Below are 24,517 nucleotides of genomic sequence, written 5' to 3' on the forward strand. Positions count from 1 at the left end.
TTCATTTTTTTTATTACAAACTTTATTCAACAGCTCTTTTTATGAACACATATAATGCCAGTTTGACGGTATTTTTTTGTTAATATATTTCAAACAAAAAGCAACTAAATTAAAACATCGTCCCAAATTAGGCCTCACTCAAACAGAAGGGGCTTGAGTGACCCCAGGTCCCTGATCGTGGAGGTCCGTCCAGTTGACCCGCGTCTCTCTTCCGCTCTCTCCACCATTCTCCCACTCTCTCTCGAACTCTCCGACACTCTACCACTCTCTCCACCACTCTCCCACTCTCTCCACCACTCTCCCACTCTCTCCACCACTCTCCCACTCTCTCCACCACTCCCCCACTTTCTCATGCACTCTCTCTCGAACTCTCTCCGACACTCTCCGACTCTCTCCCGCACGCGACCCTCAGCTCTCGACTCGCCACGGCTCCTCCGCACCGATCGTGAACTCCGCGGCGCCGCTGCCGTTCCTGCCCAGGCCACTCTGCACACACACAAAGACAAAGATCCCCCGTGTAGCCTTAACAGAGTGTCGGGGCAGGTGCTCTTCGCGAGCACACATGAAGGCACACGAAGGGAGGTGGGTGGCCAGAACCACGCCCAGCCGCCTTTGTCTCCCCGTTGACAATATTTCGGCACCGCACCATTGTCGGCCGTGGGGAGAGAGGCCCAGGACCGGTTCGGATAATCGTCGTCACCGGTGCTGTGCCGTGAGAGTGGCGAGTCGAGCTCGGGTCGCCGGGTTCGTCTGCGCAGCGCCACCACACACACTACGGGTTGCGTGATGGGGGCCGGTGTGTTCGAGTGATACCGCAGAACCTGTGTAGAATGATTATGTTTGCATTATTATTATCACAGCATTATTAACGTTCAGCCCTTTTGAAATAGAAATTTGGGGGGGGGGGCAACGTCCCCCCACCAGCCGTGGCAGAACTGGTGGGAAACTGCTCCCCCCCTCCCACTTGAGAATGTTGAGTTCCACGCCTCTGCCATAGAAGTCGCGCGCGTGATGCTCGTGGTGTTCCCGTGCTCGCGAGCGCGCGGTGGCAGAGGTGGGGGTGGTGGGGTCCGGTGGGAGGGGGGGGCTGGTGGGGGGCTGGTGGGGGGGGGGCTTGTGGGGGTTGGTGGGGGGGGGCTGGTGGGGGTCTGGTGGGGAGGGCTGGTGGGGGTCTGGTGTGGGGGGAGGCTGGTGGGGGTTGTTGGGGGGGGGCTGGGGGGGGTTGGTGGTGGGGGGGCTGGTGGGGGTTGGTGGTGGGGGGGCTGGTGGGGGTTGGTGGTGGGGGGGCTGGTGGGGGTTGGTGGTGGGGGGGGCTGGTGGTGGGGGGGGGCTGATGGGGGTCTGGTGTGGGGGCTGGTGGGGGCTGGTGGGGGGGTGCGGGGGGGTTAGGGGGGAGGGTAACACGACTGCAGCGAGCGTGACCGCAGCTCCCAGCCGCACCTCGCCACCGACTCCGTCTCCGTGCCGCGAGGCGCCGCCCTTGAGTGGCACGAGCTCGGCCACCTCGTCCCACTCCTCGTCCTCCTGGTGGAGCCCCCCGCGCCCTTCCTCCCCGCGCCCCGCGTCCACGGCCTCCAGCTCGGCGAGCGAGAGGTGGTGCACGATGGCGGCTCCGAACGCGTCTCCCAGCAAGTTCACGGAGGTGCGCAGTCGGTCCCTGCATGATCAACCCCCATCACCCCGCCGCACAGGTGAACGATGGCGAGATGTTAACTACCTCGCCAGGTATATTCTAACACTAAACCGGCTTCATGTTCTTGGTTCTTTTTTCGGTAAAGTCACGTAGAAGGGAAATAATAAATAATGAAAATATAAAACAATAACATTCTCACGACGTTTCGACTGCAACACAAGGTGTGGATTTCACACCTGATGATGATTGCTTGTTTTATATTTTATATTATTTTATTGTTTCCCTTCTACGTGACTTTACCAAAAGAACCAAGAATATGAATCCCTGCAGTCACGAAAGCTTTAAATCAAAAAACTAATCCGGTTTTTTTTATTTGACCACGGAGGTGCGAAGTCGGTCCCTGCACGATCAACCCCCATCACCCCCCCGCCCCCCGCACAGGTGAACGATGGCGAGATGTTAACTACCTCGCCAGGTATACTCTTACACTAAACCGGCTTCATGTTCTTGGTTCTTTTTTCGGTAAAGTCACGTAGAAGGGAAATAATAAATAATGAAAATATAAAACAATAACATTCTCACGACGTTTCGACTGCAACACAAGGTGTGGATTTCACACCTGATGATGATTGCTTGTTTTATATTTTATATTATTTTATTGCTTCCCTTCTACGTGACTTTACCGAAAGAACCAAGAATATGAATCCCTGCAGTCACGAAAGCTTTAAATCAAAAAACTAATCCGGTTTTTTAATTTGACTACGGAGGTGCGAAGTCGGTCCCTGTACGATTAACCCCCATCACCCCCCCCCCCCGCCCCCCGCACAGGTGAACGATGGCGAGATGTTAACTACCTCGCCAGGTATACTCTTACACTAAACCGGCTTCATGTTCTTGGTTCTTTTTTCGGTAAAGTCACGTAGAAGGGAAATAATACATAATGAAAATATAAAACAATAACATTCTTACGACGTTTCGACTGCAACACGAGCAATCATCATCAGGTGTAAAATCCACACCTTGTGTTGCAATCGAAACGTCGTGAGAATTTTATTGAAATTAAAAAATGAAATTAAAATTAATAAAAAATTAAATAATAAAATCACGACGTTTCATCATACTTGATGCAGCAAATCTGGCTGTGACGGTCCCCCACCTGATGACGGAGACTTGTGTTGCCTCCGAAACGTAGTGATTTATAAATTTATTTTTTATTAATTTCATTTTTTTACCTACGTGACTTTACCGAAAGAACTAAGAGTATTACTCTGCCCTGCAGAGGAGATGGGGGGGATGGGGGAGGGGGGGGTAACGCTCACAGGAACCAGTCGACAGCCACCAGCAGACTGATGTCAGACGTAGGGAGTCCCACGGCCGTGAGGACGATGAGCATGGTGACCAGGCCGGCACTCGGGATGCTGGCGGCACCCACGCTCGCCAGCGTGGCCGTCATGCTGGCGAGGGTTGGGGGGGGAGGGAACGGCAGCGTTAGACGACCTCGTGATACTGGGGAACGGTGGTACAGTGGTTAGCGCACTGCGCTACGCCCGGCCACGCACGAACTGTCAACCCTTCTCTCCTCCAGCCACCCACGTGACCTGGTGCACGTGACGATCACGATCTGTCAGCCCCCTCCCCTCCAGCCACCCACCCACGTGGTGTCCGTGACGATCACGATCTGTCAATCCCCTCCCCTCCAGCCACCCCACGTGACGTGGTCCACCCACGTCACGTGGTGTACCTGACGATCACGATCTGTCAACCCCCTCCCCTCCAGCTACCCACCCACGTGGTCCAGCCACCCACGTCACGTGGTGTACCTGACGATCATGCTCTGCCAACCCCCTCCCCTCCAGCCACCCCACGTGACGTGGTCCAGCCACCCCACGTCACGTGGTGTACCTGACGATCACGATCTGTCAACCCCCTCCCCTCCAGCCACCCCACGTGACGTGGTCCAGCCAGCCACGTCACGTGGTGTCCCTGACGATCACGATCTGTCAACCCCCTCCCCTCCAGCCACCCACGTGACGTGGTCCAGCCACCCCACGTCACGTGGTGTACCTGACGATCACGATCTGTCCTCCGTCGAGGGCCACGCCGTTCATCTGCGCGATAAAGATGGCGGCCACCGCCTCGTAGAGTGCCGTGCCGTCCATGTTGATGGTGGCACCAACGGGCAGCACGAAGCGCGTCACCCGCTTGTCGATCTTCAGGTTCTCCTCCAGGCAGCGGAACGTGACGGGAAGGGTTCCGGCGCTGCGCCCACAAGGCACGTGCGTTGTTGTTAGGCTCTGTACGTACCGTTGGACTTCGTTCGCACCGTACGTAGCCAAGCGTGCTCTGCAAAGGGTAACGCTACTTCTAGATTTGAAGCTTTCGTGACACGCAAGGATTCATACCCTTAGGTTTTTTTCGGTAAAGCCACGTAGGTAAAAAGTAATAAAAATATAATAGAAATAATAGAAATAAAATGAAAAATCACGACGTTTCGGAGGCAACACAAGTCTCCGTCATCAGGTGGGACCGTCACAGCTCAATTTAACAGATAGGTAAAATTCCACCACGTAGAGGGTATTCATTCTAGATTTGAAGCTTTCGTGACTGCAAGGATTCATACTCTTAGGTTTTTTCGGTAAAGTCACTCTACGGGGAGGAATTTCACCTATCTGTTAAATTGAGCTGTGACGGTTCCGCCTGATGATGGAGACTTGTGTTGCCTCCGAAACGTCCTGACTTATTATTTTATTTCTATTATTTCTATAATATTTTTTTAAAAAATTTTACCTACGTGACTTTACCGAAAAACCTCAGAGTATGGTAACGTTACTCTTTGGTTCTTTCGGTAAAGTCACGTAGGTATATTTTATTTTTTCTACCTACGCGACTTTACCGAAAGAGCCGAAGAGTACGGATTCCTGCAGTCACGAAAGCTTCAAATCAAAGGTGACATTGCAAAGGCTTCCTTGCAAGCTGGATATTATCTCGTATAGATTTATGTAGATGTTTGGGTGTTGAACTTCTTTTGCACCCTACGTGGCCAACTGTGCTAATCGGAGGCACGGGGGCAAGGGCAACACACAAAAGGCAGTTCTAGAGAAATTAGGTTTCAATCTAAGTTTGAAAGTGCATTGCTCAAGTGGCTTCCTAATATCGAAAGGTGCGGTCTGAGGCTGCTGCTGTTGTTGTTGTTGTCTTGCTGCCTTGCCCCAAGGCTTGCAATTGATGTGGACAAATTGGTAACAAATTATTTGCACCTGCGAATAGTATTTATATGCCTGATTTATTTTTAGAGACTTGCCTACCGATTTTTGGCACCTCCGATTAGCACGGTTGGCTATGCATGGTTACATAAGCTCAACACATCTTAGCTCTATATTACACTCCCATCGTGTTTTTGTATTGTTGTTGCCACTCACTGACCCACGGCTACTTGACATCCGTGCCAAAACAAAAACATTTCATAGCTTCATAGCTCATTCGATAAACAAAGATGCTGACAACTTACGGTGCTATGGATGATGATCCTAGTGATGATGATACAAATTTTGATTTAAAGCTTTCGTGACTGCAGGGATTCATATTCTTGGTTCTTTCGGTAAAGTCACGTAGAAGGGAAATAATAAAATAATAGAAAACAATAAAAATTCTCACGACGTTTCGACTGCAACACAAGCAATCATCATCAGGTGTGAAATCCACAGCAAGAAGATTTGATGATACAAATACTAATGACACTGCTGCTGTTCAAAAATATTATCCAGATTCATGGTGCTGCTACTGATGATTATCATGCTGTTGTTGACGATAGTGATCATCTCCTCCTCCTATACTGTCAACATTATTTTACCGATGTTCGTATGTTTGTCAATTGGAACGAGCTTATCAATCTACGACGACGACGACACCGCAAGTTGTCGACAAGCGCGCCATCGATCACCGCCCTTTGCGAGCGTGGGAAGAGGAGAATCCGAACCAGGATGCGGTGCCCAGAGCCATGAGCCACGCTTGGAAGACGCCCACGAAGAATTTGATGGGGTTCTTGCGCGTGATGACGAAGTAGACGAGCGGCAGGATGACGGCGCCGTGGATGAGGAGGCCCACGATGACCGTGAGCATGTACATGCCCAGCTGGCGCATGACCACATGCAGGTCGCTGAGCTCGGCGATCTTGCCGCAGATGAGCGACGCGATGCCGATCGGAGAGTACCTGTCCCACGCGGGCACAGACACGCGGGCACCGCCGCCTTTAGCGCCCAACGCTCCGCGACTCCGCAAGCGACGATGCATGGCGAGTTCGCGATTCATTGGCGGGTTGGAACCTCATTTGCAAGTGAAAAAATATGATAATTGTTTTTTTACCCTTTTATCTGGCAACAAAACTGACGCTTTTTTTCACAAGGAGTCATGTTTGCATAGACCACAATACCTGCAGTCATAATGCAAACAAAAAAAACATAACTCTGATAATGTGCACTGTCCTTGAAGTCCAATGGTGTAAATGCTTACCCCGAGCTCTAATACTCTGATGGTGCATTGTCTTTGAGTTGTGCGCCTTTTGGCGTCATCTGGTCCAACCCATGTGAGACTAGGCTCTAAGGAAAGCTGTCTCGGGTGTGGACCAATCAACTTCAAGGACAGTGCACATTATCAGAGTTATGTTTTTTGTTTGCATCATGACTGCAGGTATTGTGGTCTATGCAAACATGACTCCTTGTAAAAAAAAGGTGTCAGTTTTGTTGCCAGATAGAAGGGTAAAAAACAATTATCTCATTGGCGGTTGTTGTTTTTTTTTGTGTCTTTAATAAATGGCTTTTTTGGTGGGTTTACTCTCCAACACACCGGTGTGCTGTACTCGTAAGGAAATTGGCATTGTTCTGTTTACGTGACAAACCTTACTCATTGGCTGTGTCGGGTGGTGGCGGGTTTAACGACACATTTATATATCTACGCGATCTAGTCCGAAAAACCTCTATTATGGATAATTTTAGTTGCGAAAGCCTACTACGTGTTAAACACACATACACACACATACACACACACATACACACACACACATACACACATACACACACACATACACACATACACGCACACACATACATACATACATACACACACATACACACACAAACACACACAAACACACACACACATACAACAGTTCCGTGGAGGGGGCACCGGTCGCGAGCCACCGCTATCGGCGGTCGAGGCGCGCGCTCCCTGTCGCCGCACTCGCCAGATGACGATGATGACGAGTCGCATGATGACCTCGTTGAGGACGCTGAAGAACTTGAGCATCGGCGTGGCCTCATCTCCCATCTTGCCCATCACCACTCCGAAGGCGATGACAAAGCAGATCAAGCCTACGCAGAAGCACGCGGTGGAGGTTGGTGGCTTGACGATGCGCAGGGATGCGCAGCTGCGCCCCGGTTTAAAAGCTCGCAAGCGTAGAGAAGGGAGGGAATGACCGTGGCCGAGAAGACCTGAAGCTTCGTGCGGAGTGATAGACCAGGTAGCTTCCACACAGCGTTACGCAACCGATAAAAAGATAATGCCGCTCGACTGATTCGGATTGAGACCTCTGCTGTTTAACCGGAGCCTGTCATGAGCACACTGCCCAGGTATGGGAAACTCTCCACTCTCTCCACAACTGCCCCATCACCGATGGTTCAAAATACCCAGGCAGGTGCTTCGTTTTGGTGGGGCCAGGTCCGCGTGTGCCAATTCGTTGGAGGCAACGTGGCCGTCCCAATAACATGCTCGCCAGCAGCGGCGGACTTTGGCTAAGCCATCGAACAATGACGCTCACCGCCATCGCGCGCTGTCAGATGCGCTTCTGCGGCCGTCTGGAACGCTCTTCCTTCAGACCCCCCGAGAGAGAGGGATGATGAGCCGAGTCAACCCCCCCTCCCGCCACGCCCCTCCCCCCCGATCAGGATTTGAACTGGAAACTGTCCGATCGCTCGATCCGAACTGATGGAGCCAGCCACCGCGTTGCTCCGTTAACTGATTTGTCGATCTCTTTTCTTTCCCCGTGGGATGAACGTTCGCTCAAAGTCACGCGAACGTTCGCCGAACAGGACAGTAACAGCCCCACGCACAGCGGCTTACCCAGCACGTTCATGCCGTCCGTGTAGACCAACGTCTTGGTGGTGAGGAGCTGGAAGCCGTTCGCCTCGCTGGAGTTGCTCGAGTTGTACGCGGGAGCCGGCGTGGAATCATGGAGGTCCGTGACGGGAGCTTGGCTTGAACTCAGGTTGGCAACGTCTCTGGCCAGCGTAGAGGGCACCACCACCGTCGTGGTCACCGTGTGGATCTTTGCGCGGGGGGGGGGGGGGCGAAGGACACCAGCGGTGGGTCAGGGACGTCGCGTTCACTCCTCGCGCGGAATCGGCGATATTTATTTAGGCTGCAGGAGGAAATTTCGATGAGCTCTGGAGCCCATTTTCGCACATGTCCAGGCGGCGCGAGTCAGCGAGTTACAACACGGAACAATATCAAGAGAAATAAAAAAACAACCCAGTCAGGAGTACACTTCGGCTACAAATCGCGGCTCCTGTTGCCTGCTCACATCATTACATGCGGTCTTTTGTTTGCTATTTTACATTCAACCTATCTCGTGGTGGTTGTCAAGGGGGGACCTCCAACTCGTAGCTTTAGCCACCGGGGGGGGTGAGTGGGGGGTGGGCACCCCCTGCCCCCGTCCCACCTGCCCCCCTGCCCTCTCGCCCACCGAGCGAAACAACAACAACAACAACCACCATCCGTCACCTGTTGGATGCACGCCTGCACGAGGTTTTCCGGGAAGACGTTTCGAATGAGGTCGAAGATCGCGTCGACGCTCGACACCGCCTGGAGTTCCTCCTCGTCGTGGCCGTGGTCCGGTTTGACGCTGGGGTCTCCCGGGTGGATGGCGAGCACCAGGACGATGCCCAGGATGGCGGCCGTCACGGACGTGGCCAAGTAGTAGATCAGGGCCCGGCGGCCCATGCGGCCGCTCGACTGCGCGTCCAGGCCCGACAAGCCTGGGGGGGTGGCATCACCGCCACGTGACACACTGTGACGTGACGTGACACACCGCCACGTGACACATCGCCACGTGACACACCGTGACGTCACACACTGTGACGTGACACACCGCCACGTGACACACCGCCACGTGACACACCGCCACGTGACACACCGCCACGTGACACACCACCACGTGACACACCGTGACGTGACACACCGCCACGTGACACCGCCACGTGACACACCGCCACGTGACACACCGTGACGTGACACACCGCCACGTGACACACCGTGACGTGACACACCGCCACGTGACACACCGTGACGTGACACATCGCCACGTGACACACCGTGACGTGACACACCGCCACGTGACACACCGCCACGTGACACACCGTGACGTGACACACCGTGACGTCACACACCGCCACGTGACAAACCGTGACGTCACACATCGCCACGTGACACACCGTGACGTGACACACCGTGACGTCACACACCGCCACGTGACACACCGTGACGTCACACACCGCCACGTGACACACCGTGACGTCACACACCGCCACGTGACACACCGTGACGTCACACACCGCCACGTGACACACCGTGACGTCACACACCGCCACGTGACACACCGTGACGTCACACACCGCCACGTGACACACCGCGACGCTCGAGGGTGGCGGCGCTACCTGTGATGAGGCTGGAGACGATGAGCGGCAGGATGAGCATCTTGAGCATTCGCATGAGAATTTCCCCGGGGAAGGAGATGATGAGAATGGTGTTTGGCTGCAGCTGACCGCTTCGACGGAACACAACTCCAAACAGCACCCCCATGATCACTCCTGTCGACAGGTGGTGGGGGGGGGGGTGAAGGGGGGGGCATGTGGGTCAACAGATACAAGAAGTGCTCAAATGTAATGTCAAACAATACGAATAGGTGATGGTCGAGTGGGATTATCTAACAGACGGGCGTGTCCTTATTCTTAGTTTTTTTCGGTAAAGTCACGTAGGTAAAATAAAAGTAAAATAAAAATCACGACGTTTCGGAGGCAACACAAGCTTCCGTCTTCAGGTGGAACCGTCACAGCACGATAGCTGTATCAAGTGAGAGAAATTCCAAGAAAACAGTCCTTGTATATATACTGGTTGAGGGTGGGAGGAGCCAAGGTAGGCCCTGGAAATTATTATTGTGAGGTTCGGTGCGGCTGAAGTGTCCTTGCCTACAGACACGTGGCAATGCACCAGCGGGCCCTGACTGCTGCTGCTGATGAGACAACGAACGTCAAAACCGGTCCAGAGTTGTTTCCTGCATTGAACTCATCTGGCTGAAAAGAAAAAGAAAACCTCTCCCGGAAGGCCGCGTGGCTGATGGAATGTTAATGTGCAGAGACACATTTGGGAAGAAGGAGGAAGACGAGATGGATTGCACGCCCGTTGTTTTGTAACATTCCATGGAGCGTTTGACGCCATCAACTCGACAATCGTCTTCAAACTCTGCCGTTCAGCAGCTTGTTATTGCGTGTTTAAAAAAAAAGTTTTTTTCATTATTCAAGAACTCAAAAAAAGGCAGATACGTTCGAGAAGGGGGTGATCTTGTGTAGCGCGGCACGTTGCCAGGGCAACGTCTCTGAGCCTCGCCTCAACTACAACATTGACGGAGAACCATCGATTGGGAAATGACACTGAAGACAAAAGTGCGATTCGCAAAGAAACGAGCGAAGGCAAAACGAAGTGTTGGTAGCTCACAACCATTCATCCTCATCGTCGTGGTCGGTCCTGTTATCTCTACTGCTGGATGAAAGCCTCTCGGTACCACCCCCCGCAGTGCTGTTCATCGTTGGTGACCGTTTGACGTTTTGGGCCCTTTGCCTTCAAAGTTTGAAAAAAAAATATCCGGCTGCGCTTTGCACGTGCGCGCCCTCCACCGGTGTGCGCGAATATTTGCTTCTCAATCGCGATGACAAAAAAAAACCCACGTGCGTTTCAACACGTGCGTATATGGGGAGCGGTGGTGCAGCGGTTAGCGCTACGCTGCGCTACGAACCCGGCGACACGGGTTCGATTCCCGCTCACGGCCAACACCAGTGACGATTATCTGAACCGGTCCTGGGCCTCCCCTAGGTCGACTAAGCCTCAAATGAGTACCTGGTGCGGTGTGTAAACATCGCCACTGGGGAGACCAAGGCGGTCGGGCGTGGTGCTGGCCACCCAACCCCCTCGTGTACCGTTCCGGCCTTCATAGGTGCTCGCTAACAGCACTTGCCCCTACAGTCTGTTAAGGCTATATGGAGGATGTTTGTTATAAGCACGTGCGTTTCGCCACGTGCGCTTCGCCACGTGCGTTTCGTCACGTGCGTTTAACCACGTGCGTATAACAACGCGCACGGCCGTATCCGTGCGTTCCGCAGACATCCATCGGCAGGCTGCTGACGAGGAGCGTCTCTCGTCCCCTGTGCCCACGGCGTCGCCGTCAAAAATAACTCCGAGCCGAATGTGACCGATCCCATTTGACAGCGCGCAGCGGCGGGGTGATGTTGCTACGTGACAGACAACGGCGGGCAGTGCTCGCGTCCCCGAAAATCGGACTCATCGGCACAGCGGAGTCACCGCCGATTCAGCTGCCAGCGCAGCAGCAGCGATCAATGCGAAAGCCTCGCTCGCTCTCTCAAGAAGCTGCTGAGTGGAGGCAAAGGTAATCGGTCACATCGGGCAGAACCAGGCCTGTAGGAGGGTGGTGGGGGTGGTGGTGGGGGGGTGCAAAGCCATTGGGTAAGATCACGTAACAGGGGAGGCTCTCATCGTGAGAAACCCCCACCCGCCACCTCGTCTGTGAATGGGCGAGGATTATTCCCATTCGTCTCACGTGGGCACGGGGAGCTTCTCCGATGTTGTCACCGCAGTTTTCGATCTAAGCGCTCCTCATTTAGTTTCACGAGGCGATGCTTGGAACGTCAAATGTAGCACAGACAAAACAAAGACCCCCCCCCCCCCGTATAGCCTGAACATGTGTTTTTCGGGGGGGGGGCAGATTGCCGGTTAGCGAGTAGCACCTATGAAGGTTGGTACGGCACACGAAGTGGTGGGTGGCCAACACCACACTCGGTCGCCTTTGTCTCCCTCGTCGCGATGTTTTTTCACACATCGCACACCGGATACTCATTTGGGGTTTGAGTCAACCTAATCCTTGGCGAGTGTCAGGACCGGTGCAGATGAATGGTCACCGGTTGTCGTTGAGCCGCGAGCGGCAATCGTGAGCTCGGTTCGCCGGGGGTTGGTGGCGTAGCGCTGCTAGGAACCGCTGCGCTACCGCTCCATACCTACAGCAGCAGCAGCGGCACCGGGACGTGAATGGGGCCGTGGTGGGAGTAGTCCCAGGCTCGATCAGGAGAAGTCCTCGCGAGACGCGGGGGTCAGTGGCCCCCTAGCGAGGCATCGCCGCCTTTGCCGAACGCGCGCTTTCAAAGAAGCCCCGCGAAATAAACTTTTGAGCCAAATCTTCTTGGTTCTTTCGGTAAAGTCACGTAGAAGGGAAATGATAAAATAATAAAAATAAAACATAAGAATTTTTTTTTTACTTTTGTTATTTTATTATTTCCCTTCTACGTGACTTTACCGAAAGAATCAAGAAGATGTCTTCGTCTCTGTCTCGACGAGTGTCAGTCTGAAGGCCGCCCCAGGTGCGCTGATGTTTGCTGCACGCGGGGAACGGTGGCGCAGCGGTTAGCGCGCTACGATATTTGATTCCCGCTCACGGCCACCAACACCCGTGACGATTACCTGAACCGTGGTGCTGGGCCTGGCCCTAGGTCGACTCAGCCTAAAATGAGTACCTGGCGCGGTGTGTAAAACATCGCGTGTGCACGTGTAACAAAGACAAAGATCCCCCCATATAGCCTTAGCAGACTGCTGGGGCAAGTGCTGTTAGCGAGCACCTATGAAGGCCGACACGGCACGCGAGGGGGTGGGTGGCGATGTTTACACGCCGCAAAAGGTACTAATTTGAGGCTGAGTCGACCTAGGTGAGGCCCATGACCGATTCAGATAATCGTCACTGGTGTTCGCTGTGAGGTTCGTCGCGCAGCGCTCTAATCGCTACTACACTACCGCTCCTCCGCGTGTAACACGTGTTGACACACTCACTGGCATCTAAATGCTAATGTACATCGGCTCTATTCACGCAGAGAGGGAGTTAAGTGATGGGCGCGTCACGTGGGTCGTGTTTAACAATCATCGGGCGCGTGCAGCGTGGAACGAGTTAACCTGTATTTGTACATTTGATGGTACGGTGGGTGGCGAGGCTTGGAGTTTGTGAAACCGCGCTCTCTATATAAACACGATATTACTCTACACGCCTATACATTTATTGTTCTAAACAAAAATACTTCGTACAAAAAAACTATAATGATGATGGTGGTCACGTAAAAATATATATATTAGTCAGAGTAAGTAACAGAGGGCGGAGGGAGGGGTTGCCAAGAGGAGGCTGGTCAACTTTAGATTGAAAACGAATTTCTTTAAAGCTGGTTTTGGTGTGTTTAGTTAGTAGTCATATCCCCGCACCCTCCGATTATCCTCCCAGGACTCCAGGAGGATGGAGGAGTCACCCCCAGGAGGTTGGATGATGGAGCACTCACTCGAAGGAGGATGGAGAATGGAGCACTCACTCCCAGAAGGATGGAGCACTCACTCTCAGGAGGATGGAGGATTGAAGCACTCACTCCCAGAAGGATGGAGCACTCACTCTCAGGAGGATGGAGGATTGGAACACTCACCCCCAGGAGGATGGAGATTGGAGGACTCACTCCCAGGAGGATGGAGCACTCACTCTCAGGAGGATGGATGATGGAGCACTCACTCGAAGGAGGATGGAGCACTCACTCTCAGGAGGATGGAGAATGGAGCACTCACTCCCAGAAGGATGGAGCACTCACTCCCAGAAGGATGGAGCACTCACTCCCAGGAGGATGGAGATTGGAGGACTCACTCCCAGGAGGATGGAGATTGGAGGACTCACTCCCAGGAGGATGGAGCACTCACTCTCAGGAGGATGGAGGATTGGAGCACTCACCCCCAGGAGGATGGAGATTGGAGGACTCACTCCCAGGAGGATGGAGCACTCACTCTCAGGAGGATGGATGATGGAGCACTCACTCGAAGGAGGATGGAGCACTCACTCTCAGGAGGATGGAGAATGGAGCACTCACTCCCAGAAGGATGGAGCACTCACTCCCAGAAGGATGGAGCACTCACTCCCAGGAGGATGGAGATTGGAGGACTCACTCCCAGGAGGATGGAGATTGGAGGACTCACTCCCAGGAGGATGGAGCACTCACTCTCAGGAGGATGGAGGATTGGAGCACTCACCCCCAGGAGGATGGAGATTGGAGGACTCACTCCCAGGAGGATGGAGCACTCACTCTCAGGAGGATGGATGATGGAGCACTCACTCGAAGGAGGATGGAGCACTCACTCTCAGGAGGATGGAGAATGGAGCACTCACTCCCAGAAGGATGGAGCACTCACTCCCAGAAGGATTGAGCACTCACTCCCAGAAGGATGGAACACTCACTCTCATGAGGATGGAGAATTGGAGCACTCACTCCCAGGAGGATGGAGATTGGAGGACTCACCCCCAGGAGGATGGAGAATGGAGCACTCACTCCCAGAAGGATGGAACACTCACTCTCATGAGGATGGAGAATTGGAGCACTCACTCCCAGGAGGATGGAGGACTTGAGGATGGAGTATGGAGGACTCACCGGCGATGGTGAACGTGAGCAATGTGTTTTTGCAGTAGCAAATCCCTCTCCTGCGATGACGCCAGGAGCCCAGGATGCGCTCTGGCCGCTTGGGGTGGCGGTCCTCCTCGCACGCGTTCACCTCCTCGGCGTGCTTCGGCAGAGTCATGGTGGAGAAATCCCTGCGAGACGCGACAGAGAGAAAGAAAGAAAGAAAAGAACCCGCCGAGGGTTCTCGCATCGGACGAAATGACAACCGAGCGGAGATCCGTTCCTGGTTTTGTTCCGCGCGAGACATCACCGACGTCGGCGGAACATCCCTGGTTCGCTGTGGCTGGCGGGGGGGCGGGGGGGGCGGGGGGCTGTTTTGTCATTCGTAATCGTTCGCCAGCAAACTCTTCACGGTGACAGCCGCACACAAAACGCCACCGTGGCTCGTGAGGTTGCAGTCTAAGTAACCCGCCGCCCACCGTCTCCCCACCCACCCCCCTCCCCTCCTTCTTTGTGTGAATTCTAAAGCTCGGAGAGGTCACGCAAGGCCACTATTCTGAACCCATCATCAGCAAGCGGCCCAACCCCTCAACCCCATGCGTCCGGATGCGTACAGCCTCGTGAGTGGTGGTGGTGAGATCATCGCACGCTCTCTGCGTGCAGAGTGGAGGAGGGCCAACCTCCCACAATGGCACTCCGTCAAAACAATATGATACTCTTGGGTTTTTTTCGGTAAAGTCACGTAGGTAAAAAATAAAATTAAAAATTACTAAAAGTAATACTATAAATAAAATAAAACAATATGAATGATGACAGTGATCATGATTTTAGGTTTTATCACTGCCCCGCTGAGACTATGAATGTTCGAAATCGGTCCAGAGTTTGCTTGTACTGATTCCACGCCTGCTCATGCACTCCCAGAGGTGAGATGTTAACTACCTCGCCTGGTGTACAGGAGCTCGTGGGTTCTATCCCGACCCTGATGCTTGCTCATATTTAGAGTTTGCGTGTCTCTCTCCCCCCGTGAACGCGTGGACCTTTCTCCGTGTCCTCCGGGTTTTCTCTTCCACATTTAGAATTAACATCACGCGTTTCGAGTGTCTGGCTGCTATAGATTTTCACGCGATGATAAGCAACTTCCTTGAGCAATCATTTGTGATATCCTGCTCGCTTCTGACGAACGAGCTACATAAGCTCATTGGGCCCTGACCTGGCAAAACATTTTATAAAAAATTGTTTCGTTTTAGGGAAACGTGCGGTGGGTGGGTTGCGTAAAAAAAACAATAATTGTATCTTTTATGTGGTGAGATGAAAGTGGGAAGCAGTGATAGTGTCTGCTTGTCTATATGACGGGCCTCGTATGGAGCAGTGATCACCCCACGTGGAACTTCTCATCTGTGTCGGCAAGTCACGAACCTCTCTCAGAATCGCACTTTTCATAGTCGCTTCCTCTTGCTAATGGTAATCTACTCAATACTGATCAGTAACTTAATCAAGAGTTTCAACTATCAGCTGATACGGAAAGTCACGAACGTATCTTAAAATCACACTTTTCATAGTCGCCTCCTCTTGCTAATGGTAATCTACTCAATACTGATCAGTAACTTCATCAAGAGTTTCAACTATCAGCTGTTACGGCAAGTCACGAACCAATCTCAAGATCACACTTTTCATAATCGATTCCTCTTGCTAATGGTAACATACTCAATATTGATAAGTAACTTAATCAAGAGTCTCAACTATCAGCTGATACGGCAAGTCCCGAACCAATCTCAAGATCGCACTTTTCATAGTCGCTTCCTCTTGCTAATGGTAACATACTCAATAATCATCAGTAACTTAATCAAGAGTTTCAACTATCAGCTGATACGGCAAGTCACGAACCAATCTCAAGATCACACTTTTCATAGTCGCCTCCTCTTGCTAACGGTAATCTACTCAATACTCATCAGTAACTCGATCGCGAGCGCCAACTATCAGCTGATAGATAAACGCTGTGCTCTAGCAGTTGTGGGAAGGGCGGAGAGAGAGACAAGAGCGTGAATGTTAGGAGAGGCGAGGAGACTGCAACCTCTCATCACCTGTGTTACCTGCGTCTCTCTCATCACCTGCGTCTCTCTCTCATCACCTGTGTCTCTCATCATCTGTGTCTCTCATCACCTGTGTCTCTCTCGTCACCTGTATCACCTGCGTCTCTCTCATCACCTGTGTCTCACTCATCACCTGTATCACCTGTGTCTCTCTCATCACCTGCGTCTCTCTCATCACCTGCGTCTCTCACATTACCTGTGTCTCTCTCATCACCTGTGTCTCTCACATCACCTGTGTCTCTAACATCACCTGCGTCTCTCTCATCACCTGTGTCTCTCTCATCACCTGTGTCTCTAACATCACCTGCGTCTCTCATCACCTGTATCACCTGTGTCTCTCACATCACCTGCGTCTCTCTCATCACCTGTGTCTCTCTCATCACCTGTGTCTCTAACATCACCTGCGTCTCTCATCACCTGTATCACCTGTGTCTCTCACATCACCTGCGTCTCTCTCATCACCTGTGTCTCTCTCATCACCTGTGTCTCTAACATCACCTGCGTCTCTCATCACCTGTATCACCTGTGTCTCTCACATCACCTGCGTCTCTCTCATCACCTGTGTCTCTCTCATCACCTGTGTCTCTAACATCACCTGCGCCTCTCATCACCTGTATCACCTGTGTCTCTCACATCACCTGCGTCTCTCTCATCACCTGTGTCTCTCTCATCACCTGTGTCTCTAACATCACCTGCGCCTCTCATCACCTGTATCACCTGTGTCTCTCACATCACCTGCGTCTCTCTCATCACCTGTGTCTCTCTCATCACCTGTGTCTCTAACATCACCTGCGTCTCTCATCACCTGTATCACCTGTGTCTCTCACATCACCTGCGTCTCTCTCGTCACCTGTGTCTCTCTCATCACCTGTGTCTCTAACATCACCTGCGTCTCTCATCACCTGTATCACCTGTGTCTCTCTCATCACCTGCGTCTCTCATCACCTGTATTATCTGTGTCTCTCACATCACCTGTGTATCTCTCGTCACCTGTGTCACCTGTGCCTCTCTCATTACCTGTGTGAGTCACCTAATGCGAGGAAGAGTCCAGACCTCCGTGTGCCGCGTGAAGGGGCGCGATCTCTCTCCCTGCCGCCCGCCGTGTCTCCCTCGGACTCCCCGGGCTGGGCTTCTTGAGGGACCCCCCCCCCACCACCACCACTCTACCCCCAGTGGGCTGCTCCCTACCCCCACCCACCCTTCCCGTGGGGGTGGGCGCGCTCATTCCTCCCGGTGGAGTGGGGGGGAGAAATGTCGGGATTGGCAGCGAAGACTCCAATACCGAGTTAGTCTGTGGTGCCTGTAAGAGGGTGATCTAAGGCAAGACTCCCTTACCTTGTTAGTCTGTGGTGCCTGTAGGAGGGTGATCTAAGGTTAGGGATCTAAGAGAGAGAGACGCAAACTCAAAATATACAGCAGCAGGCGTCAGGGTCTGAATCGAACCCACGACCTGCTGTACACCAGATGAGGTAGTTAACATATCCTAGCCACCGTGATGATGATGAGAGAGAGAGACGCAAACTCAAAATATACAGCAGTAGGCGTGAGGGTCGGGATCGAACCCACGACCTGCTGTACACCAGGCGAGGTAGTAAACATCTCTGAGCCACCGTGGTGATGATGAGAGAGAGACGCAAACTCAAAATATACAGCAGCAGGCGTCAGGGTCGGGATCGAACCCACGACCTCCTGTATACCAGGCGAGATAGTTAACATCTCGTAGCCACCTTGATGATGAGAGAAAGAGAGAGACACGCAAACTCCAAATATACAGCAGCAGGCGTCAGGGTCGAGATCGAACCCACGACCTCCTGTATACCAGGCGAGGTAGTTAACATCTCCTAGCCACCGTGATGATGACGATGATGAGAGAGACGCAAACTCAAAATATACAGCAGCAGGCGTCAGGGTCGGGATTGAACCCACGACCTGCTGTACACCAGGCGAGGTAGTTAACATCTCCAAGCCACCGTGTCGCCCCTCTTCTGACATCCACATTGCAATTTATTGAGCTTGAGAGGAAGGTCAACGGGGGTTGTCCAAACAACAATCCTCTGGCAGAAGAGGAGGGGGGGGGCACGTGTATGTTCTCTCACTTTGGCCAAGTTGAGTGTGGGTGGGGGTGGGGGGGTGATTTAATTGTAGGTGAAATTGCAAATTGAATGGAGACTATTCGCTTGAAGATGCAGTCCATATGTGGGGAGAAGGTTTCAACATTTACGCTCAGCAGCAGTCAGGGTGATTGAACATGAAAGATAATGATGATGATGATGTTGCCGAATTTCATTGCTAACAGATAGCACACACACAGAGAAAGTAAGGGGGATTCGTGTCAGTGGTCATTCTGACGAAAATGAAACAACGATATTCTTTGGGTCTTTCGGTAAAGTCACGTAGATAGGTTCAAAGAAAATAACAACAACAAAAACTACGACGTATCGATCACAACACATGTTGTGATCGAAACGTCGTAGTTATTTTTTTGTTATTTTCTTTGAACCTATCTACGTGACTTTACCGAAAGACCCAAACGATATGAATTCCTGCAGTCACGACAGCTTTAAGTCAAGATAAAAGAACGATATTAGAGAGAATTATCATAATCAACTTCATATATCCGAATTCTCGCTGGCGGTGAGAAGTGATGGGAGTTCCACACAATCGAGTTGTGGACTCAATGTACCGCAGGAAGGGGGAGCGGGGGAGAGACATTGGCCTGGGAAATGGGGATGATGGTTCGTCGGTGGTGTTTGTGACTCCTCAATTTTTAATTCTCGTCCGAGGATCAGAAGCATTGTCGCCCAGCCTGGGTTGGGAGGGAGCTGTCAGGTGAATGCGGCGTTTAACACCGCAGCTGGGCTGTCGCGACAAATATTACACTGGTCAACAAAGAAAAAAATTCTGGCCTGGACTTTTGCAGTTGTTTTAGACTAATTTCAGGGTGCTGATTCCAAATCTGATCCCAGATTTGCTCTATCACATCTCATTTTTATGCTATCGGCATACCCCATTTTCATTGATTTTACCCGAAATTAACTCTGTCACTTATGATTGCAAGTTGTTGCGAGTCAGTGACTGCTGTATTTTTAGGATAGTGTGTTTATAATATAATTTTATGTAGATATCCACATTTATTTAATATTTTTCTTCTGCAGTCTTTATTGAAAATGCAATATTTGATATCTCAAAAACCTGATGTGATAGACAAAAACTGATGCCAGATTTGGAATCAGCACCCCAAAATTACCTTATAATCGTTGGAATACCTTATGCCAGAAAAAGTGTGTTGACCAGTGTTATTCATAATATAGCTTTGTTTTTGGGTTAGATCGTCTAAATATAAACGTGGGTTTACTTTACAGGACATCCGTGTGCTGAAGTAGTAACTAATTGGCATTTTTTTTTACGTAAGACAAACATTACTATCTGGCTGCGTTGGATCGTGGCGGGTTTAACGACACACAAGATCAAAGGGCTCGCATATTGCGCATGTATAATGTACGTTGACTCATTAATCCCCCCCCCCCCCACTTTGCACAAGAGTGCATAAGCGTGGTCACCACATCTACGCCTCTATATGAGGAACGAAACAGGTGGACTTCTCCACAAATCTGGCTGTCGCCTGATGAAGCTCGTTGTAATTACTGGCGAAAAGTCGTACTCGGATTGTAAATGTTGTGGCTTGGCTCTCCAACACACCGGTGTGCTGTACTAGTGACGAATTGGCCACGTTCTGTTTACGTGACAACCCTTACTAGTTGGCTGCGTCGGGTGGTGGCGGGTTCTAACGACACATTTATATATTTACGCGATCTAACCCAACCCCCCTCTATTGTGGACACATTCATATTGATGCAATCTAGCCCCCCCAAAAAACCCTGCATTATATTTAACTTCTATCCAGACGCTGTACCAAACATCTGAATTTTTTTCGAAAGGAAGGTATAGTGTTTTCTGGGTACGTGACGATCAAGACAATTGCCGTTCTGAATAATAAAATCATCTTTACGCTTCGAACACTGGGTCCTACAACGCCATGAATGTTTCTCTGCTTTCCATTGGAGCTCTTGTGCTGGGGAAGAGGTCGCACGTGGCGTGTGCAACAGCTCGAAGAGAATGGAGCGGAGATCCACCCTTTGGTGGACACGGTCGCCCTGGGGAAAGCGATAGGGCGGCTTGCGTAGGGTTATAAACTCATGTGGAAATGTAATCTCTTGCTTGGTGAGAAAGGGAAAACGTCCGCTCTGTTCGACCGAATCGCTATTCTCCGGCGTTGTCGTGCGCTGATTCGAGATGAGTTTTTTTTTTAAGCCCGGGAGATTTGCGTGGACGGGCGATGTCTCGTCTCCTTATGAACCCCGTTTGGGAAAGCTGTGTGAAGTTAGCAGGTAATGGTTCCTGTCTCAGCGAGGCAGCTTGAGAAATATTGTTTTTTTTATATATTTAGTGGAAGCGTTTCAAAGGAACCCAGTGTCTTTATGGCTCTAGGCACTGCAGATTTTACGGACAAATCGAGGATTCACAGAGCATCGCAAATCACCCACGGGATCACAGGGCCTGAATCCGTGAGTTGCGACAGCAAAGTTGAACAGCGGTGAAAACGATCGACGCAAATAAACTTGCTTACCCAACGGTCTTGCACTGCTTCTTAGAACCTACAGGTTGCGCAATGATTATTAATCACTCACACAATCACAAAGGCGCCAAGACTCCAGCCCACGTTATGTAAGCGTCACGAGGGGACACTTCTCTGCGCGGATAATTGCAGTGTACCCTGAGCATGGAGACAAAGTAAATTATTTGTTGTCCAATTAATATTAAAATGTGCTGGCAAATGTTTGACCATTTTCCTTGTGAATTGCCATTTGATTGCAGGAGCGAGAGTGGCGTTTTGTTTTTGGTAAGCAGTGTCCCTGCGATTAGAATACCTTTGATTGCGGCACGTCCGTCATACGCAATGCAGGATTACTTCTGTTGAGATGACCACTTTGAATGAAACCAAACAATAACATCCCAATCACTCCGTTAAGAGGAAGGGTAAAGTGCGCGCAGAGGGTCGGCTCAATAGACACCCTCGTGCCTTGCAGCAAACATTCACCTGGATTCGAGTCCCCACCCGGGTGTTCTTGGTCGAGTTTTGTAGATTTGATCCGAAAAGTAAGAAAACTCCACCACCCCCCCCCCCCCGATATTAATGATAATCGATAAAGTAATAATAATCGGGGTGGGAAAAAGAAGTACTCGTGTGTGGTTGGTCGTCAGGGTACGTTCTGGAGAAAGCCCGACTCCCATCGCAGTAATGTGGAATATCCGCCAGGCTGCCAAAGGAGAGGAGAGCCACTGCGTCGTTCATTTAAACACAGAAACGCTTTTGTTGAATAAAAAAAAAATACAAAAACCGAGGGTAAAACATTTTTAATCTCGAGCCGCGTAATTTGCAAAGCAGTATAAGGGCGCATGATGTGTGCAGTTGTGATGAATTATAATTACATTTAATGGGAAAATAACGTTCGTAATTAAAATAAATAAATTTTCAGCACTTTGTTAATCCACTGCTGGATGAATGCCTAGCCATTGCTGTATCGGTTACGGGAGCTGTTTGACCATACTTCACCACTGTGGGTCAGTTTGGGTTTGTGGAGGTTGGGAAGGGTGGGATGTGTGACGAGGGGGGGGGGGTTTAGATATCGCTCACCGCTGGACATTGGGCATGTCATGGAATCAAACTCGGGTCACCGGGTCCACAGTGCAGTGAGCTAACAACTGCGTCACTACTCCTCCTCCTGAGCACGTGGTCTCTTTCTGTGCATTAAAGTGAATTTAAGAACTCTGTCATATCTTGGGCCACACACAGACACGAGAAGACTACCTGTTAAGGGGCCGTCCATAAATGACGTCACGTACCTATAGGGGGGGGGGGTCAGACATTTGTGACGATGTGTGACGAGGGGGGGGTTTGAGAAATGTGACGTCACATAAAAATGCGCAACTTTCAATGAATATAGACAACACGTTCTACTTAATTTAATAGGCTTTTTAAATAAATGTTTTCTCCGACAACATCAGAGTGCAGCGCCACATTAAATACGCATTACAATGACAATAGTTTAAAGCGATTTGAAGCATGCTTCATTTTGGGGGGGGGGGCAGAGCTTTGTGACGTCATATTTGAGGGGGGGGGTCTGACTTCTTGTGACGTCGTGTGATGAAGGGGAGGGGGGGGGTCAAAAATCGTCCAAAATCGCGTAACGTCATTTATGGACGGCCCCCAAGGAAAGGAATCCAGATCTCGCCCATCAGGTGCCCCATATCAGAATATGTATTAGTACCAGAGGAATGCGATGAGCTATAAAGTTATATAGAACGCTACAACAACAAACAGTACAACAACACGACAGGAGTGGAAAGTATAGGGAAGTATAAACAAAGCACTCAAGATCGGGCTTTTACTGGGAGGCAATTGGGCCAAATTATGTTGCTGCCTTGCCCAAGCTTGACAAATCCGACTTATATACAGTTAATTGTTGCTAATTATTTAGTGACTTGCTTAGTATTTTTCTCAATTTTTCACTGCTATCGTTTTTTTGGGGGGTATTGTTTGCTGTTGAAAACTCTCTGACCCCGTGCCACGACTGGACATCTATGGAAAAAAAGCCTCATAGCTCATCGGATTCCTCCTGCAAGTCTAAATAAAGATTCTAATTCCGCTTGAACGCCACGAATTGCACGGTTATACTGGTAGGAACCTCCTGGTTACACCAGCCCACAGGGGATTATTGTGTCTGTCCGTCCGTTGTGCATCCAAAAATGGGAGGAGTGGGGCTGGGTGGGGAGGGGAGGGTGGGGAGGGGAGGGTGGGGAGGGGCTGGGTGGGGAGGGTGGGGAGGGGCTGGGTGGGGAGGGGCTGGGTGGTGGGTGGGGCTGGGTGGGGAGGGGCTGGTCACCCCGTGGTGCCCTTATAAAACTCAACGTTTAACCTACTCACGCCGGCATTGTGCCCGCCCTCACAGTCGGCCATATTTGCGGAATACACCACGCCGCCGTTGACCCTGGCCATTGACCGAGCAACCCAACGTTCCTACCAGCTCCCTCCGCAGCAGGAATGTGTTTTCAAATCCTGTGGATATACTCGCACCCTGCTCCTCCGCAATAGGAATGTGGGATTTCCCACAACCGGTAGCAGGATTGTGAACGGGAGCTGTTGCACCGCATCAGTGCTGATTTGATTCGACTTGTCCCAGTACAACCTGCACTTGCACGGCAATTTCACTCCAAATAGATTAAGTCTGTTGGAACGCGCAAAAAAGAAAAGAAGATTCGTTCCTTGACCATTCTTTTCCAGAAAGTCGATATCACGTTACGGGCAAAAGGGGCCTTCCATGAACTCCGTAGAGCATGTTCAGTGCAGTACAGAAAACAATATGATAATTGGTTTTTTACCCTTTTATCTGGCAACAAAACTGACACCTTTTTACGAGGAGTCATGTTTGCATAGACCACAATACCTGCAGTCATAAAGCAAACAAAAAACATAACTCTGATAATGTATGCACTGTCCTTGAAGTTGATTGGTCCACACCCGAGACGGCTTTCCTTAGAGCCTAGTCTCACATGGTGTTGGACCAGATGACGCCAAAAGGCGCACAACTCAAAGACAATGCACCATCAGAGTATGAGAGCTCGGGGTAAGCATTTATGAGGTATCAATGGTACAGCAAACAACTTTACGATGTATTACGCTCCGTCCGAACGGATTGTGGGTATGATGTTGCTATGGGTGCCGCAGGCGCCAGATGTTAACTACCTCGCCTGGTATGCAGGAGGTCGGGCGTCACGATCCCGACATTGACGCCTGCTCTATATTTTGGAGTTTGAACGTTCTCCCCAATGGTCGCGTGGATTTTCCTCCGGTTTTTCCCTCCACATTCAAACTCCAAATATACAGCTTCACCACGGAGGCTTTCGCGGCTAATATTATCCATAACAGAGGTATGTTTGGGTTCGATCGCGTAAATATAAATGTGGGTTTACTTTACAACACACCGGTG

General features: G+C 51.0%; 1 protein-coding gene across 4 annotated transcripts; it reads right to left on the reverse strand.

Moving 5' to 3' along the window:
• On the reverse strand, positions 1–17,549 carry LOC133355183 (excitatory amino acid transporter 2-like). 4 transcript variants are annotated; one of them, XM_061572531.1, is made up of 11 exons: positions 17,487–17,549; positions 14,410–14,570; positions 9,340–9,492; positions 8,408–8,661; positions 7,748–7,952; positions 6,873–6,999; positions 5,610–5,843; positions 3,698–3,892; positions 2,953–3,087; positions 1,441–1,657; positions 1–486 (listed from the first exon to the last, which is right to left on the reverse strand). In XM_061572531.1, exons 2-11 carry the CDS (start codon positions 14,555–14,557, stop codon positions 409–411), a joined length of 1,746 nt encoding a protein of 581 aa, XP_061428515.1. In that variant the 5' UTR covers positions 14,558–14,570; positions 17,487–17,549; the 3' UTR covers positions 1–408. The 4 variants fall into 4 exon arrangements, with proteins under 4 accessions (XP_061428515.1, XP_061428513.1, XP_061428517.1 ...); XM_061572529.1 differs by lacking the exon at positions 17,487–17,549 and having other exon boundaries at positions 14,410–14,703; XM_061572533.1 differs by lacking the exons at positions 14,410–14,570; positions 17,487–17,549 and adding an exon at positions 10,796–10,880.
• Between the last annotated feature and the right edge of the window lie 6,968 nt (positions 17,550–24,517).

The sequence above is a fragment of the Lethenteron reissneri genome, chromosome 50 (assembly GCF_015708825.2).
Source record: "Lethenteron reissneri isolate LAM-NWPU_2019-01 chromosome 50, ASM1570882v1, whole genome shotgun sequence".
NCBI classification, from domain to species: Eukaryota; Metazoa; Chordata; class Hyperoartia; order Petromyzontiformes; family Petromyzontidae; genus Lethenteron; species Lethenteron reissneri.

What these genes read in the sequence shown, in the direction of transcription:
- LOC133355183 (XM_061572529.1), bottom strand. Translation starts at nt 14,686, where the DNA reads ATGTCTCGCGCGGAACAAAACCAGGAACGGATCTCCGCTCGGTTGTCA. An exon ending in TGCAGGCGTGCATCCAACAG is followed by an intron (nt 7,953 to 8,407) that starts GTGACGGATGGT and finishes CCCCGCGCAAAG; the next exon opens with ATCCACACGGTGACCACGAC. An exon ending in CTCGTCATCATCGTCATCTG is followed by an intron (nt 5,844 to 6,872) that starts GCGAGTGCGGCG and finishes CGCGTGGGACAG; the next exon opens with GTACTCTCCGATCGGCATCG.